Below are 18,968 nucleotides of genomic sequence, written 5' to 3' on the forward strand. Positions count from 1 at the left end.
TGGCTTGATTTTAAAGTGACTCAGTAAGGAGATCTGTATTATTGATCAAGATCAGGTGATTGGTCCATATGAATGTGGGCAGCCTTTACAGTTTTGCTGTCTCTGAGGATTGTAAAAAGAAAATGACCAGTTTAGTGGTTCCATTACTTTATTATTTTTGAGAATTTTCCTACCAACAGAGAAAAGTTGTTACTGTAAAGGTGCTTCTTTCTATGCACTCGGCTTTCATTAGTGGCTGAAAAGAGACAGGAAAGGTTACATGTTACATGTAATGCTTATAGCAACCACTGTTCTTCCCAAGAATAACTCAGGCAAGCAGTCAAGGTGTGTTACTTTGTCTGTCAATGTGTCTGGAGCAAATCTGTGATGTGCCTTCTTTTTCTTCCCTATACTTCAGTCCTTGTGCGGTTATTTGTAAATCTGTCGGTTCTCAAGTGAGTTCCATGTGCCACGTTACGCAGCTGGCTTGAACATGGGGTCCTCAGTGAAGAGTTTCTCCACCAGGGTCGGTCCTGCCGCTGCGACGGGGCACTGGGCTGACACAGTGGTGGGGAAGGCCTGGATGGTGGGTTCCATTTCTCCGGGGATCTGGGGGTCGGGCTTGAGGGGCAGGGTGACTCCTGCCTCGGGGCCACCGGCGGGGACATCAGGGAAGGAGGGCATGGTCATGGGCTGATCCATGGCCACCAACATTGTCACCATTCCCGTTATGTGATCATGGGCTGTGCTTTCATGGTCGTGGTCGTGGTGATGGTGGTGGTGCTCATGGGCGTGTATGTGAGCGTGCTTGTGGTCGTGGTCCAGAGCGAGCTCGTGGTCGTGCTCATGGGTGTGCACGCCATCGGCATGCTTGTAGTTGTGGTGGTGGGTGGGCGAGTCGCCGGTGTGGTCGTGTGCCTTAGCATGATGAGCGTGAACGTGATCGTGGCCATGGCTGTGGGAATGGCCGTGGTTGTGGCCGTGGTTGTGGCCGTGGTTGCTGCTGCCCGCGCCATGGTCATGTGTGTGGTGGTGGTCAGCGTGTGCTTGGTCATGGTCGTGGTTGTGTGTGTTTGTGTCATTGTGGCTGTGGTGAGTCGCTTCAGCCAGCAGGTGCAGTTTCTTCTCTCTCTCTGCAGCCTGCAGAACACACAACCATAAAATTAATAATGTGCGGAACATAATAATTTGGGTAAAGTGGTAGAATTTAAAATGTGTGGAACCTCTGCAACATCCACCATGACAACATGTCCTCGTTAGAGTGTTGGTGCCCCGCGGGACCCGGGCTGGGTTCAGACAAAAATTTGAATAGATGTTTGGGCTCAGGTCGGATTTGGTCACGTCGGTTAGACTAGTGTACTTGACATGGTGCTTTCAAGTTCTTTCAGTGAAAATATAGACAGGGAAAATATTCAGGAAAATTGATGGAATGGAGGCATTTCAGTTTAGTAATCAATGCAGATAATAATGAAGCAGCAAGGCTCTGATGAGATATGACAGCAGGAAGATTGAAAATTCAGCCTTGCAGGGACATGTGGACGATGCAGGCTGAACAACTGCATGACAGGATAAGACACGCTCAGTTCTTCAACTTACATTAAGGGCTCAGGTTGTGTTTGGACATAAAAACAAAATGCCTGTTGGGTTCGGCTCAAGCTTGGTCACTACTGTTTCGGACTCGGGTCGGATTTGTACAGAAAAATGTGATGCGAGCCACACTCCAAAACTCATACCTAAACGACTGAATAGTTTGATTGCCAATGACAAAACAAGATATATGACCATGGGACGGTACCAGCAGGTGTACTGGACGTTCGTGCATGCGTTCTTAATAATAAACACATGGTTAACGTTATGGCATGTTGCAGTTTGGTTGGTTTTAGACAGCAAAACTTCTTGGTAAGGTTTAGGAAAAGACCGTGGTTTGGGTTGGTTTACCTGAGTGAAGTTTTGTATCTAAGTTCAGCTACATTATGTCTGTGATGTAAGTCAAGTACATTGCGTAATTTACTTAAAATAAGGCAATCCTGCAGAGCTACAGCAACAAACGGGACAAAGCTGACTGCCGCACAACCAAAATAAGACCTAAGCTGCAATAAATCTGAATGATCCCTTTCAATCAATCATTTCTTTTCAAATCATTTCAAAGCAACAGGGACAAATAATAAATGTTGAAAATCCGTGGCCATGCAAGGCCTGCCTGTAACTGTCAGCTCTGAGAAAACGACACTGAATTAATTATTGCTAGACCTGAGTTCTTAAAAATTGAAATCTTATACATTTAAAACAATTCGTGTACTGTATGCTTCTCCCTTTCACTACAGAAACACATTCAAAAAAGAGTAAATCAATGTGACAGTGTGCTTTATCATGGCGCAGTGAGTGTTACCTCAGGCTCGTAGATCTCACACTCTACGCTGGTCTGAGCTTCACCGGAGGGATCGTAAAAGAGGGATGCCTTACAGAAGCCCTTGTGCTGGAGAGACAAGATGAAACAAGAGAGCGGGGTAATGGTTATGCCTGTGGCATTTATGAGAGTTTCATATTGAAACAAACTGAATTTCAAAGTACTCCTTTGCTATAATAAACTTGTTTACTGATATTAACTAAAGGTCTAACAGAGCTATGAGCAGAAAGAGGAGGTCCCTCGGGAGGTCTTTGGTTAATGATTCCCTGGATTATTGCATTTGAGACTGGAAATCCAGGATGAAAACTAGTTTTTGATTTCATTATTTCTCTCAAAAGGTTCTGTGAGAGTACAAAGCAATCACAGTCAGACCTGAGAAACAGCCTGGAGATGTAGCAGATGCAATGAATGGATTATAATTTGGATATATCATTTGTCTCTTTTCAACATGCAAAATAAATCCTGGACGTAAAAAAAGTAACAAACAAACAATCAGACCAAAATTTTCAAAAATGCTGTGAAATAATCATTTGTCATGACTCACAGCAAATTCGCACTTCATGGGGGGGCACTTATCAGCCGTCACTGCTTCTGTGCTCATGAGGCAGGTGGTCTCCTGGATGGTGTACTCTACATTGTAGTACATTGACATGGCCATCTGGATACATGCACGCAAGCACACACACACACACACACACACACACACACACACACACACACACAGAAAGACAGTAAACTTTTATAGAGGAATATGCATAACAATATGAGATCTTTGGCCTGGAGTTGGTCAAGTACTCAGTCAGTGAGCTGCAGAGTTTCTGACAGGTGGAAGAGCAGGAGGTGGGAGCACAAACCACTGAACGCACATGAGATGGGAGGTCAAAGGGGTCAGTCATGGGGCTTGAGAGGGAAGCAAGAGATTTAGCTACATCTTTACAAAAAATACTTTTCATGACGTTGTGAGCATGTTGATTAACCACACGTGGTAATTGTTTTTTTTTTTTTTTTTTTTTTTTGTTTACACCTAACCACACCATTGTGGGGTGAATTATCTCTTTCATGTATCACAGCTTCCCATTCTAGAATGCTACCCCTGAGAAAGTGCGGACCTGTTGCATTTCATTCGCTCATCCACTCCTGAGGGAGAATCCATCCCTCAATGCCGCAAACATTAAGTGGAATTTTGTCATCTTATTCTCTGCATTGTATTGGGAAGATGAAGCATATTACGTGACATCTTAATGTTTTGGACGTGTGGAAAACTTACCCCAGTGGAAGCGCGGTTGACTTTGAGCAGGGCGAAACGATTGGCTAACCCGCTCTTCTTGTTGAACTCCTCCAGTGTGAGAGACACAGTCTTCTGAATCTTTTCGTTGTCCACGGAGATGAGGAACGGACAGTCGGGACACACCTCACTCACCCGAGCTGCAGGAACTGAGCAGAGAGAACAGTGGTTTTGAATGTGCACATATCACAAGACTGTTTTGCACAAAAGCTTAGTTTTTTTGTTTGTTTTTTTTTACCTGGTCTGACAACACAGTTGTACTTGTAGAGACGCACCACTCTTTGCACCCTATTGATGAATATGGCAGTTTTGCACTGTCCGTATACCTGCAAAGACCAATACAACAATAAGCGCATTCAATGTTTTAGTGTGCTGCACATATACAAACAGACTTTTTTTATGTTTAGATTTTTACTGTATTATTGTCAACCAACATGTCTTATGATACCAAACTTCTTTGCTTTTTCTACCAACTTAAAACTTGGATAGCTCATGTATTTTGGAGTATCTTTTCCTACATTAGCAGAAGTTCTCTTTATGTCCTCACAGCAATCAATAAATCAAATGCTCTGACAAAAAAGGCATTAGGCAGATGCAGTGCTAAAGCTACAGTGAGCTCTTTGCACAAGAAAGTGCAGCCAAAATTTCTCAACACAAACATGCCAGCTTGATAGCTGTGAGTAGTCCAGCATTATCAACCCAAGCTCTAGAAACTACTCTTTGTGGAAAAACAAGAAACTATAATGCTTGTTATATTCATACAGTGAGGCTTGTTAAGTTTGACATGCAAGCAACTGAAACTGAATTGAGTAATAGTAAGTAATAGTAAGAAAACACAAGACAAAATAAACTTTGGTGGAAAAACTGCTGCATAAGTTTACACTGTGTGCAGGAATGTGGGCTTTTGTGACTTTTGGTGCCTCCCTATGAGTGTGTGTGCATACAAGATCGTGTGCGTGTCCGTGTGTTTTCTAACCGGTGTGTCGTCGGTTTCACGAGCCTCACAGATCTTGTCTTCCTTCGTGTTGAGAACACTGCAGTTGGTCTCAACAACATCCAGAGTCAGGTAGAAAACGATGCCGTTCTCTCCCTGTGACAGACACACAAACACACACACACATAGAGAATGTACACGCATCAATGATAGGCACTATAATGGTAATGGAAATTATGTTTTTTACGTGATGGATCAAATGACATGATAAATGGAAGATAAACGAGGTCTTAAAAACTTCTCTATCAGGCTCTGACAGGTGGATGACAACTGCCGCCTAATCCCCGGTATTGCCTGATCTTTTGCAGAGTCAAAACAGATCTGTCGTCTGCTACTACAGGTGACACGTCATTAAAAACACCCATGTTTGATGTCCGACTGATAATGATACTCAGAATGAATTCATAATGAATTTTGAAACTAGCACATATTTAGGGATGGCCTGCTAGATAATCTCAGGCAGACTGAATCCTAACGTAGACTTTTCTTCTTAAACATAACTGTTAGTCACTTTCCTCTCATCATCTCATATGAATTGGTTTTTATGTCTTTCCGTTCTTTGTTTTTGTGATTTTCAGGGTTACACAATCCTTCCTGAAGCCACAAAAACACTAATTTTCATTCCTTGTTGATGTACGTTTTCTCTGGGTAATTTCATCTTGATTGCAACAGGTGATTTCACACCTTCACTCAGAGAGGAGGAATGTCTGCAATCACTCAGCACATGCTTGAAGAAAACTCTTTTAGAAGTTATGCAATTTGTTTACTTGTCAGCTTAATTACAGACACACAATATATATATAAACACAGGACATGACATCAGAAAGGATTTCAACATGTCCTCTTTGACCCACTTTTCTAAATCCTTCACCCGAAAATTACATTTATTCTATTACTCAAATGTCTATTAGGTTCAACTTTAACCTACAATGTTTCCCACTTGAGCACATTACAATGAAACAGAAGAATGGACATTTTAGATACATACAAATGATCAATCTCTGTTGAATAATAGATTAATATCTGTCTTAACGTTGGAATTTCTTTAATGAAATCCATTGTAAAGCTGCTTCTGATGGTGTTGCTGCATCTCCAGATCTCAAGTGGTTTGACAGATATGGATTGTAGCCAAAACTGAGACAATAAGTAGCCTGATAATCAGACTGAATTGCCCTTTCCTCAAACACCTTTAATTCTTCATTTTGATTGAATAGGTGAACAAAGTGGGGATGTGGGAAACGCTAGAAAATAAAGGAAAGGAATCCCCCTCTAAAGGAAAACAACGCTGCACTAATAATATTAACTGAGTTACGCTGAGCATCATGGTGGCACTCATTGGTGTGACTCACATGTTTCATCGTGTGGACGTTGGAAAGGCGGTGCATGCTAAAGATGTAGCCCTCCGTCCGGTCTTTGTTGATCTTGGTGAGAGCCAGTCGTGCAGCGCCCACCGCAGACGGGTCCTCACACGAACCCTGCTCCACGCCAGCCTGCTCCACCGGTGCACTGTGGATGTGCACGCACCCCAATGCCAACAGCAGCAACGACAGCACACTGTGCTTCATGGTAAAGACCTGGGATGACTGTCTGTCTCTGTCAAACACACACAGTCACACACACCAAGGCTGGTAGTACAGATGCCATGAGAGGGATAGAGTGATGTCTTATATCCTGTTAAGCAAACCCCCGCCCCCCCCTCTCTCCCTCTCACTCACTCCCACACACACACACACACACACACACACACACGCACATGCACATCACTGCCCATCCTATCATCTCAGTTAAACATAACCATTGACCCTCACCCCCTCTCAAAACATAAGGTCATATCTAGAAATACAGTTGATCTATCTGCTAACCAATCAGCTACTGTACTGACTTGCACAATGGAGCTTATCAGTCAGTAGATAATCAGGCCTGCAGTCACACTCTTCTGTGGGATCAATAGGGATTGGGCTGGAAGTCACTTGATCCACTCCTGGCTCTGAATTTAGGCTTAATCCTCATACAGCAGCCTTAATCTAAAAGTTAAGGAATGATGTAAAATAATCAAACAGAAATCCATTCAAACATTCTGCTCATGCTACAAATACCTGACCAAAGCAGCATCAGGTCACCACTGTCATTAAAAGCAGCGACAGCTCAGGGGCCTCGATTATATCACAGTAAAGCAGAAAGCAGTATAACTGTAGTGTAGTGACTTTCCACTGCATTTCCGGGATTTTAAGATTTCAAATTAAAATCTCCACTGCCCCTGGAAACTTGTATGGGAAAACCCAAGCAGCCCAAGCTGAAGAGTTACACTCCCTCTGATCTGGACATGGTCACTCACTGGCTACCGCTGTCCGTTGTACTAATTACGGTCTTGCTACGGCATCAAAGGACACAAAACGTAGCACAGACTTAGAGAAAGTCACCAGTGTTTACACACATTATGAGGGTTACAGCATACACAGTAAAGACTTCACTTTCACACTTTAAGTACATTTTTCTGATAAAATATCTGTACTACATTAATGTTTTGGTACTTCAGTAAAGCACCGAGCACTTCCTCCACCACTGCATATTATTATTATTACACCACAATACAAACCATTCAGCTTCGAATGACTTATTTACTGAATGTCATATGGCAAATGTCTTTGCTCATCCAGCTGCCTGTGGTGGTGTGATGTTGTTGTAGCATGTGTGCATGTCAGAGAGGTGGGTGACTGTGAAAACCTGCAGTGGCACTGTGCTTTCAGTGGCTTAACATTAACCACACTTCACTCATGCTTTAGTAGCCATGCACACTATCAACAGTTTGTTTTGCCAGTGAGTTGTTTACAGTGTTACTCTCATTCGATACCGTTCTTTAGACTGTTTACAGGAGACTGTGGGGCAAGAACGGAGGCATGTTCACCACATTCCTGAACTTTGACCCAAAGTCACTTTTAAAGCTTTTGGACACGAGAAATCAACAGTGGCACTGAGGGGATAGATATTTTTTTTTGCCATAGGAGCAGTGACTGCAGTGATAGTGAGACATGCGACCTTTGTCATTACAAAATAAACAACCCGTGGACTTATCAGCCTAAAAATCGATCTTTCTTGTGCATCTACTGTGTTGAAACTTCTCTCAGGTACACTTGCGTAAGACAGAGAACCGATGGGGCATGACTGCTCATACACACCAGGCTGAGTGCTCGAAACTGATGGCAAAGCGCGGATTCATCACGACTGATAGAGATCGTGATGGAGATTATGTGTCTTTGAGAGTGAAGGCATAGAATGCAAATGTTGTGCAGAGGTTCTGAACGTGATGTTTGTCCAGCATGAACTGGATTATAGAAGAACATCACAAACAAAATGAAATGCATCGTTGTGTTACCTAATGGTTATATTTAAAGTAAATCAAGTAAGTGTCAACCCTCTGTGCCGTCATTTGTGCCTGTAATGCATCAAAACATGTCAACACGATCTTTATATGAGGTTTCGTTACAACATGCAGTTCTTTGTCAGAGAAAAACAAATAAGACACAGTTCGAACTCCAGCTGCCAGCAGAAATACTACTCACAATATTTGAGCTCACCATATGAAAGGAAATGCGTATCAAATATGCTCTTTTTAAAATGTACATCTTGAAATCAAAGCATATGACTTTTTAACTTGAAATTTGTAATCTGGTTCAACATGTTGAGTTAGCATGTACATCTCATCATTAAGTCAGAATCTCTGCTTATTTAGTTTCCAAGATGCGTCAGTTTCTGCACACCACGCAACTGTTGTGACTTTTGTTTCCATGAGTGATGCTCATTGCACTGGTGAGTTGTATCACATTATGACGTTGTGTTTTCTTTGGTTGTGAGACTCTGGCTTGTCAGAGTGTGGAGTGACATGGGTACAGTAGCCATTGACAGAAAGCATCACTGGAAGTAAGCAAAAACTCAGTGAGAAACCTCAGGTGAGAGAGGAGGGAAGTGTCGGGATTGGATCCACACACATTCTCTCTATGGGTCAATGGTGAAAATGTAAAAGTAGTGCCTCGCTCTGCACAGGTTAGGACAAAACAGTTTTAGGTCGCGTCGTCCCTGAAGGGGACAGCATGACCAGTGCACACTCCATCCAGGCCGCTCAAGAGCAGAACAGTCCCACTCCCAATGTCCCTATCAATAGATCCCAGATGGGATTATGATAAGAGTGGGGTTAGAAAAAAAAGGAAGAAAAAAAGGGCGGGGTTATTTACTAATTAGGGTTAGGACCGGATAGAGTTAAAATTGAAAAGGGTTAAATTGGTTGGGGTTAGGGCACACTTCCCAGGGGTTAGGGTAAGGGTAACCGTCTGGGAAGGGGCTAAATGAAATTATAAATGGTTAGGTTTAGGGCCAGATTTCAAAGAAAAAAGAGGGGGTAAGATTGGTTAGGTTTAGACACGAAAGTACATTCTCTCATTTAGGCCCTGTAGATATATTGTACCTAATTTGTTTATCCAATCTCTCTCTGCTCTTCTCCTATGTGCCGTGGACCAGTGAGGATTAAACTCCAGGACTAGGGCTTGTACAGCAAGGGTTAGGGTTATATGTGGAGTTAGTGTAGTAGTAGCAGTAGTGTAAGTATTTCAAGTTAATGAAAAGTAAACAATCAATTAATAATAATTAATAATTGATTCAGTTAAGTACATTTATTTACATACTGTACTTGGGAACAGTTCTATATTTCTATGCCACATTGCAGAGAGAAATGTATTTTTCCCTGTGCTACATTAATTTGACAGATTAGGATTTGAAAGCTGCACCAGACACCACCAATCAGTAAGAGAAATATCTGTTTAACATGTTTAAACTGAAGGACTTTATATATCTAAAATACATGCACATGAGTATGTAAGGAAGAATTAATGAACATAATGGAGCAGTTAGGGTCATTCCCTCTGACAGTGACCTGAATCAAGTTTGAGAGAGAGTTAGGAGGGCAGGAGTCAGTGTGTGTGTGTGTGTGTGTGTGTGTGTGTGTGTGTGTGTGTGTTTGTTTGCATGCACTTTAGTGGGTGAAGAGGGTATGTGACATATTTTTTGATGTCACCTCTGTTTCACATCCACCAGCGAGTGTTTCCTGAGGTTCCACACAGAACAGGAAATCAGAACGTGCTTTATCAAATAGAGAAAAACTGACTCAAACACAAATACATGTGCATGTTAACATTAGGATGTCGACATGCACATGTATTTGTTTTGTGATGTTGACTGATGAGCTCAGCCCAGTGAGGCAGTAACACGGCTTTCCTCCTCAGTCCAGGATTTCCCTTTTTTTGTCCCCAAAGCATTAAGCTGCTATTTGCTCATTTTTCACCCATCAACAGTTTTCGTTCTCACATACCAGAGCAGAGGGGCATTTGGGGTGAGCATAGGCATAATTGCAACTGTTCAGCTCCTTGAAAGACTGTATCAATTCTCAGGGGTTTACTTTGAGCGGACAGTGTCTCATGTCAGACACAAGGTGGTGCTACAGCATAGTGCAACATCAGACCAAAAAATGACACATGGTTTAAGTTACACACAAAGGTACTTGTTGTTTACAAGTCTAAGGTAATGCTTCAGTGGAAGTTGAGGAGTCCCCTATAGGTTTACAGAAAAGATTATCATTATGTTCAGGGAAAGAGGTTAGACAACATTTACATATATGCAACGTATATGTAACAGCAATGTCAACTAACATTTCAGGAAAAACACAGTGTACACACATTTACACACACAAACCCAATCAATCACTGCCAAATTTGACACTGCATCTGCATCAATGAGTGCACGTAAGGTCATCACCTCGGGCATTCAGAGCCTCCACAGCGCGACAGAGACAGATCTCTGATGTCACCGATCAGGCGATTTATCTACACTGATTCATATTAGAGGGCTGTGACCAGCGCAGGAGAAAAAAAACGAGTTAACGGGGAGACGATGAACAACTATGCCTGAGGGCCGTGACCGAGGAACACTTTATCTCATCCGACTGTCAGGTCTCGCTGTGGAGGAGTATGTAAAAACACCACAGTGTTTCCTCAGAGCTGAGGAGTAGTACTTCATCACCTCTCCTCCTCCACTGCCCACGATGGTTTTGCACAACAAGTGTGCTTGAAAAGCTTCTTTGACTTTGACCGAAAATGTAAATGACGAGATAAATGATGATGGGAGAGAGGTCCCCCATAAATGGCTTATAGGGAACCAATTTAAGCGCTGATGATGTCATTACTCTATCGCCATTATTTTGAGCAATCAGAATTTACTTCATATTGATACATTAAAGAAAAAACTTGTCAGTTTGGTAAACGGAGCTGTACATTAGATTACCGTGGCTGTTGTTTTCCATCTCCGTGCTGACCCTCTGGGATCAAGTTCACTGTGCCGGTGGGCTCATCCTCCCTCAAGGAGATATAGCACAGTTCACTGAATGTTGTATACAGTGTCAAAAAGCATCCCTGATCCACACACACACACACACACACACACACACACACACACACACACACAAATGTCCTATGGGTATTACGTAACATGTTGTTCTTTTTTGATTGTTTTGGTGAAGGATTAGAGTGCTAATGTGAAATTCCCGATCAGCACTACCACACAGATGTCTTCTATTAGCCTGCGGAGACATTTCTGATTGGAGGGTGGCCAGACATACTTGAATGTGTTCAAAGGTTGGAGACCAAATAAAGCTCTGTACCAAAACATAGGTGCTGGTATTTAAGAATTTCCATGTTTGGAAATTTCTGCTTCTAAATTTCAAAAAGCAAATGTTGAGTTTTTACTACACTGCACTACTGCATTTATGTGATGGTTGACCATGACTGAGCAAATGAACAGTATACATTCAACATAACAAATGGTCAACTCTTAAAGAACCATGAAAACCTTTCTTTTGGCTTATTGTTTGGTTTGACTGTAGAGTTCTGGTTCTGAGTTTTCTCCCACCTAGTGGACAGATATGGATTAATACAAGTTTAACTTGTTAAGAGTCAGCTCTGGCAATAGCCATACCTCATATTTGATACTTAAAAAGTCATCACATAAGTGCATTTTATTCATTGTAGTTGTTTACTTTCAGTGAGGTACATTTATATGTGATGCTTTCACTTGCTGTTGAGGTGTTGGTTTGGTTCTTTGGATCAAGGACTGATTTGTTCTTCAACACTGAAAGTTTCAACCCATAACAAGCAGAGCAGCTGCAGGTTTGTGCCACGTGATTCTGTATTGAATTACCTTTAAAGAATGTAACTGCTACACCGACACGCAGATTTTAATGAGCCTTGAAGGGAAAGAACAAGTACAAGTACATGTTCTTACTGACGGGCCAGAGAGAGCCTAAATAATTCATGGGTCGTGGCAAAATTTACTAGTTGACTCAAAACATAGAAAACGGTTGTTCCATCCTTAAATTGCATAACTGAGCTGTTGTTCCTTGGATTAAGTGTGTGTGTGAATCTAAATCCTAAAGCTACTAGTGAGTAAACATAGAACAGAGAGAGAGAGAGAGTTTAATGTTATTGTGAGTGTCTTCTGGATGATTTGTGTCAGTTAGATAACCTGTTTTGTTGTTGTTGTTTTTCAACCATTTTAACACCTCAAAGTACAGATTCAAATGAAGTCTCCACTGTTGTCTCAAATGCTCCTGGCCTTGCTCTCAAGTGTGAGGTTGAAGAACAATTTGGCCTGTATAGAAAGGGAATAAGCAGGAGGCGAATATTTTCAATCTTCATTGAGTATATGTATGACAGTGCCCTCGCACCCCAAATTACACACCCCATGACTGGCTAATGATCAATTTATTGGCACTGACTGAACATACAAAAACAATGTCTGACACATGCACATATGCATGAATACACGTGTAAAAACACATGACATTTTCCACATTAGAAAATATATTTTACAGCTTGATGACTAACAGACATTACTTACTATAGAGAAATACAAATTCGGAATCATAGACAAAAAAGTTAAATCATTCACTAGAAAATGAAAATGATTGAAGAGTTTACCAAATTTACTAAAAAATAGCCAAAGGAGACTGAAGTTTACTAGGTTATCTTGTTATTTTGTTGTTATTGTGCAGCTCAGGTTGCAGACAACAAGTTTGTTTTTCAAGATTTGTGAGGCCCAAAATACATGAAGTAAACACATGCATCACTGGGTTTGGGGCTAGATAAAAAGCAGACTTAGGTCATAATGCAATCAACATCTACAGTGCACCGTGAGTTGTATACTTTGTTTAGGAACCCTGGTTGTGTTTAACACTGATGTATTGCACTAGAAAGCAGGAATACAAGGTCTGACAGGCTGTCCACTGACATTAAAAACATGCTGGGGGCGTAATAAACCTTACGCACTCTGACATTATCACAATAAGCACAGGTTCCCTTTTTGCTTCCTTGTCATATGAGAACCCTGACTTTTGAATTACACAGACCATCTTTCAGTTCAACAGTTGTGGCCTGTGGTTATGACAGGGGTGACTGTTGGTCACATTATGGCTACCAAAAACACTTACAGGCCGCCTGCAGGCTTAGATCCTTTAAGTTTGTCTCCAGAGGCCTGTGGTTAGTCTGTCTCTGATTGTAGTGTTTATATGACATAACCACGGATGTAATGATATTTATAGAAAGATGGTGTGCGTCTGCTTTTACAACATGATACAGCAGTGACTGGTTTATGAACCATTAACCTGGAACTGTTAGGTCAAGGTCCAGCTGACTGTTGATTATCACCAGCAGAGCTTGATTTGTGTTATATAATAAATGCAGTACTAATACAGTCATGACTTCATCATTATGGCAGGTCAAATCACAAAGACAAATTATTCATATGTGATACAAGAAGACTTGTTGCTCTGAGAGCCCTTTTTTTAGTTTTAAATTGGCCTCCTCAAGTGGTAATTTTGTCATTTCAAATACAGATGAAGAGACTTGTGGCGAATACATTATTTCAGGGACAACAAATGTGAGAGGCATTAAACCCAAAGGAGCCAATTCTGTGCTGACGCGATGCTTTGGTCAACACAGAAAAACGGATTTGTTCTTCTCAAAGGCAAAGATGTTGAAATTCAGAATTTAATTTAATGGCAAACCAGGTTAAGTTAACCCCACAACAAACTCACACACATACGCAGCACCAAGCACATAAACAAAGACACAAACACTCAAGCATGCACACAAACTCAGTGACTCATCCATCATCCCGCTGTCCCCACTTTATATCAAAGCTGTGAATGCCGCCACTCAACAGCAGCAGTTCTGATAGGTATCTTAACCTGCATGCTGCTCCACACGTAGCCCTATCACAGCTCATTATGGCCCAGCACAACTGACTTACCGATGAGGCTTATGAATAGTCACAGCAGTAACCCCTCTTCCTCTGCACCAGCACCATGAGTTCTGAGCTACGGGTCATTTAGCTGAAGCGGGAAAAGTCTGTCTTTGTTTGGGTTCGATATGCTAATTGTCACGGCTCACGGTGCATGATAAAAGCTGTCTTTACAGTAATCCCTCAGCTACTATTTATTATTGGAGCCAGCAAGTGTTTAAAATGGCATGCCAGACAAGCCTTCTCAAAGTTACCAGCTGTGACATTTTCATAAAACAACTGCTCTAGTCCGGTCTCGATACCGTGAAGAGGGTTTGGAGTGAAGAAGCCTGCAAAGTCTGATCACTTGCAGCAGTTACACAACAAAGACATTTCATGAATACGTTGACATTTGCTGGTAGCAAAGAAGAAGGGATGGAACAAAGAAAGCACAGAACAATAAACTGTAGTTTGCATGTATTGCTAGACAGTACAATTTACATTCCCAATATTACCTGTCCAACAGAGGCTAATGAGAAGATGACAAACAGGGCTGAAATTAGCAGTTAGCGCTTTGCTTGGCATAAGAGGTGAACAACTAGTGAGTAAAACAAGAAATCAAGATTAAAAAACGCGTTCTCGCACATCCTCCAAACTGCTTGGTGACAGACGAATCTGCTATGGAATTTGGTCCAGATATTAAGTTTTCCCACAGGATGATTTGTAATAATTTAGACAATCTCCGAAATCTTTGCCCAGTACCATCACCACAAAATTCACACTCTCACTATTTCAGCTATACGTTGTGTGTTGTGTTAATGGGTGAATGTTAGCATGCAGATATTACCCAACAAGATATAATTGATGGACTGGATTGCAAGATGTACCTATTAACTAGTAAGTCAGTGTAGTCGCTGCAGTTGGAGAGAGAGGTTTTTAGGAACTTACTTTTCAACGAGCCATAACATTTCATCTGTATGTGACAACAGAGGTCTTCAGGCAGGTAGAAGATATGGAATGGGAAGATGCATTGACCATGGTGTCATGGTCGAGGTATCATCCTGAGGCAGAAACAGGATGACAAAGTGCATCCTGCTCTGCTGCACGTACCTGGTAAATCAGAAACGCAAGGACAATTGAGATGAATGGATCTCAGCATACAAACTGCAAGTCAGATTAGGGTCATGTCCTCTCTATACACTGTTCATATGGAGCGTCACATCCCAATTTCACATATTTCAGAAACTAATCACGATACTGTCAATGTTACTATGAAAACTGTGGTAATGCAGACCCATGCGTGATCTCTGTTACTTCAGCCTTTGTTTTTGTTTTCTTCAAGAGCTGATTGTAAATGCACAGCACAGTATGCAAGCCAAGTCAACATGGAACAATGATGTGTAGACTGCAAGCTGCCCTCCTTTAATTTCCACGTCCTGCCTTACAGATTTACCCATCATGTTGAGTGTCTGTCATGACAGAAGCTGTTAACCATGAGATATGCAATTATCCTTCGCTAACCATCCTCTTCCTAACTCATGGGGGTGAAATTGATGGATTATGAAGGGCTATACTCTTCCTCCGCTGAGGAGCTGGGAGATCAGTGGGGATGAAGAGAGGCGTGAGCAGGATAATTTCTTGAGACAAAGGCTGCAGCTAGATACAACGGTACCGTGAACTGGTTCAGTAATAATCCATCAGAGAAAAAGACAGTGCTTGTGTCTGTAGGCTGCAAGCATCGTTGGCTCACGTAAACTCAGATTTTGTGTTGTGCTACTGACAATCTTCTTATATAAAACGTATTCTCCAGGTGGATTCTGTGAAGAGCAGTCACATTTCTCTGCCTAATCATTTTTAAAAATCAAATGTTGTCCTGTCATGTGATATTTGTTTTCAGGTGCGTTAGTGTGGACGAAGATCACATCTCTAACAGTGCTAAAATGCTCATCCGGACGGACATTGTTTTCATTTGGAAACGCTGTTTTCAAATGAAAACGTATTAGTGTGGAGCTGAAGCCACTTTGCTGAGGCCATTCCCCGTCACTCTATGAGGGTACATATCCACTGCCCTGATGCTGCGTTGTCTCCTCTTGACCTTTGGAGCCATCATTGAAATAGTAAATGTGATGCGAGCCATGTCCACATGCATTTTAAACTCGGATGATTGCCTTCCTACTAGCTTGCTGCCTGAAATAACTTGCCGTGCGGCTAATCTCTTTCAGCTGTCTTGTTATGGTCAAAACTCACAGCAAGGTTGTGATGTTTTGCTTTGGAAACACAAGATGCTGAGCCTCCAGCGCAAAGGTGGGAAAGGCAGATTTCTACTCTAATCTGTACTATGTAAACACCTCCAACACTGGAGGCTGATTCCCATGACCTGCAGACAAGGGCTCTCTGAGGTAACAAAGGATCAAATAATGAGTTATTATCTGAATAGTGGTTTGGAAAAATAGGAGAATGTTGGGTCAGTGAGTTTTTTCACCTCAGGGCACTGAAGGAGTGAGATTTCATTTTTCTTGTAACAATCACCCATTGTTGGATTGAGAAGCATGCGACTGCAGGACAAACATTTCTCCTTAGACTTAGATTGAGCACAGCTAATTTGCATTAGTTAAATATACTTCAGCCCAGAGTTTGTTTTTTAGTTGTGTGCACCAGGGCGTTTTCATTTATTCTAATCCTGTCCTCCTCTAAGAAGAGCTAACAGTATGTTGCTTATTCTGTCCAGTAATTTCATATTGGGGTGTGCAATGAACATGGCAGCCTTCATGGATTGGTTCTGAGAACATAAGTAGTTTGAGGTAATCGAATTATTCAGGAAACCTTTTGTACACCCAAGAGGTAAATACATTGAGGACATGATATCATAAACGCTCAGAAGAGTGAAAATATACTTTTACAGTGAGTAAAATATACTGCTGTACTTTCTGTCTCCTTTCATCTTGACTGCATTTTCTCTACCTTTAATTTTTGTTCAGTCATTTCTGAAATTTAGACGACTGTCTTGCTTCTGCCAAGTCTGACTGCTTTTCTGTGTGTTTGCTGCTGTCCTTCAACAGGTCTTACCTAACGGATGGGATATCTGTGTCTGGCTGATGAGATGCTGCTGGGACTGAAAAAGGTCTGTTGAGAGATGGTGCTGGCTTCTCAGGTGTGATGTGTGTGCACCTGGAACACACAGAGCCATCATCACTTTGCTGCTGTGTAAGCTTGGCTTAAGTGTTAATCATATCCTGCGGTCTGGATGAGCGCCAGTGGCCAACAGCACATTGTGAGCCAAAATTCATAATCAACCCCTTGTTGACAGAAATCAAATAGACCTGTTACACTGTTAAAGTCCAACTTTTCACCTGCTTCAGCATACATATCTGCTCTGTAAATCACCTGGCCTGTGTTCTCCTTTGAGAAACCAAAACGATGAAATGTATATTTTCTAATTTTGTTTTCATGATGGTACCTTCAGTTTTGCATGAATATGATGGAATACAGTTCTATATCTGTCTGTATAGACAGAGACCTTATTTCCAAACAGCCAGTTAAATCTTGCACGAAGCAGTAAAGTCGCGTTCTAGCACAGCTGGAGTTAACGGTCACACTGAGCCACACAGCAGCCACAGACTCTGGACAACCCTCAATCAGTGTTCCTGCTTTAATGTCTTCTTATCTAGCTTACATGAACATGAACACGCGTCTTGTTCTGCACCTTTGATGAGTGAACAAGCCACCAAACAAACGTTCACAGAGTAAATGTGCACTGCTAACCTCAGCTTGCAGGACAGATAATTAGTTGCTCAGCATCAGCACATTACACAGCATGTAAATATATCTGTAAATGTAACAACACGCTGTCTGCTCATGACTTGTAGCTACAGCCAAGTTTCTTTACCTTGTCTCTGGCTCTGGCTAACAGCAGCACTCTGGCAGCCTGCCAGCTGCTGTCAAACAGACACATGACAGCCTTGAGCCAGCTGATTTTTCTAACAACTTTTGTCTCTTTTAATAAAAAGAGCTATTAACAACATATTCTAAAAACACACTGATGTTATTTTTAACAACCTGAAGTGATGACTAAATGTGATTTCAGTCCTCTACCCTGCTGGTCGTAGCTAGACTGCTGTCATCCATCCTCATCGTTATTTTTTTCCTTCAGTTATCTCTCTTTTAAATGCACCTACCAATACTTCCCCTTAATTTACTTAATTTTCTGTTCATCTATTTGCCCCATAGACTGACCGTTCATAATACACACACACACACACACACACACACACACACACACACACACACATCCACAATATTAATGTCTTTAATCTAGTTAATGTCCTTACTGTTTCTGTCTTCCTCATGTTGTTTTGTCTGTGTTTTTATCATTTGTCTCAAATTCATTCAAAAACAATGTTTACATTTTTGAAGTCATATAATTAACAATACAATTGAAGCATGAAACCTTGCAAATTTTACAAAACAATCTCGACTCAAGGTCCAACGTCCAAGGTCCAAACCAAGCTTTTAACCATACCACATGGTGTTTTGCAGCAGTTATTGAAATGGGATTGTACTATTTACTATTTTCCAAAGTCAAGAAGATACTTTGGGTACTTAACTTCTAAGCCAATGTTGAAGAGAAGGCCTAAAAGTGATGGCTAACTCCATACACTGATGGAGACTGCACGATATGGTTGAAAGCTTTGGAAAAGGTGGCCCTTGAATTGGATTTATCTTGTCAAAGCATTTTCTAACACTGATGATGTAGTAGACAGAGTTGATGTTTTCCTAACGTACTGTTTTCTTGCCCTAACTAATTTATTTGAATTGCCCAATCTTTAACATATCTGAACCATTTCAGTTTCCACAGATGCATATAGAACAGCCCAGTAAATCAAATAAAATAGCAAAAAAACAGGTGTCAAGAAGATGCTTTTCTTTTTGCCAATGCATAACATTTTCCTGTGAGTGTTTGTAGGAAATGAGGGTGCTCTGTATTC

At 41.5% G+C, this 18,968-nt stretch overlaps 1 protein-coding gene across 1 annotated transcript; it reads right to left on the reverse strand.

Annotated features, from left to right (window-relative positions):
- Positions 1-453: 453 nt before the first annotated feature.
- Positions 454-6,245, reverse strand: fetub (fetuin B). The gene is made up of 7 exons (XM_076727256.1): positions 6,015-6,245; positions 4,648-4,761; positions 3,910-3,997; positions 3,654-3,820; positions 2,931-3,044; positions 2,369-2,455; positions 454-1,119 (listed from the first exon to the last, which is right to left on the reverse strand). Exons 1-7 carry the CDS (start codon positions 6,228-6,230, stop codon positions 454-456), a joined length of 1,452 nt encoding a protein of 483 aa, XP_076583371.1. The 5' UTR covers positions 6,231-6,245.
- Between the last annotated feature and the right edge of the window lie 12,723 nt (positions 6,246-18,968).

Source organism: Chaetodon auriga, chromosome 3 (assembly GCF_051107435.1).
Source record: "Chaetodon auriga isolate fChaAug3 chromosome 3, fChaAug3.hap1, whole genome shotgun sequence".
NCBI classification, from domain to species: Eukaryota; Metazoa; Chordata; class Actinopteri; order Chaetodontiformes; family Chaetodontidae; genus Chaetodon; species Chaetodon auriga.

Coding starts and splice junctions, on each gene's coding strand:
- fetub (XM_076727256.1), bottom strand. CDS start 6,230: ATGAAGCACAGTGTGCTGTCGTTGCTGCTGTTGGCATTGGGGTGCGTG. Junction 4,762..6,014: donor ACGTCCACACGATGAAACAT/GTGAGTCACACC, acceptor TGTCTGTCACAG/GGAGAGAACGGCATCGTTTT. Junction 3,821..3,909: donor CAACTGTGTTGTCAGACCAG/GTAAAAAAAAAC, acceptor CTCTCTGCTCAG/TTCCTGCAGCTCGGGTGAGT.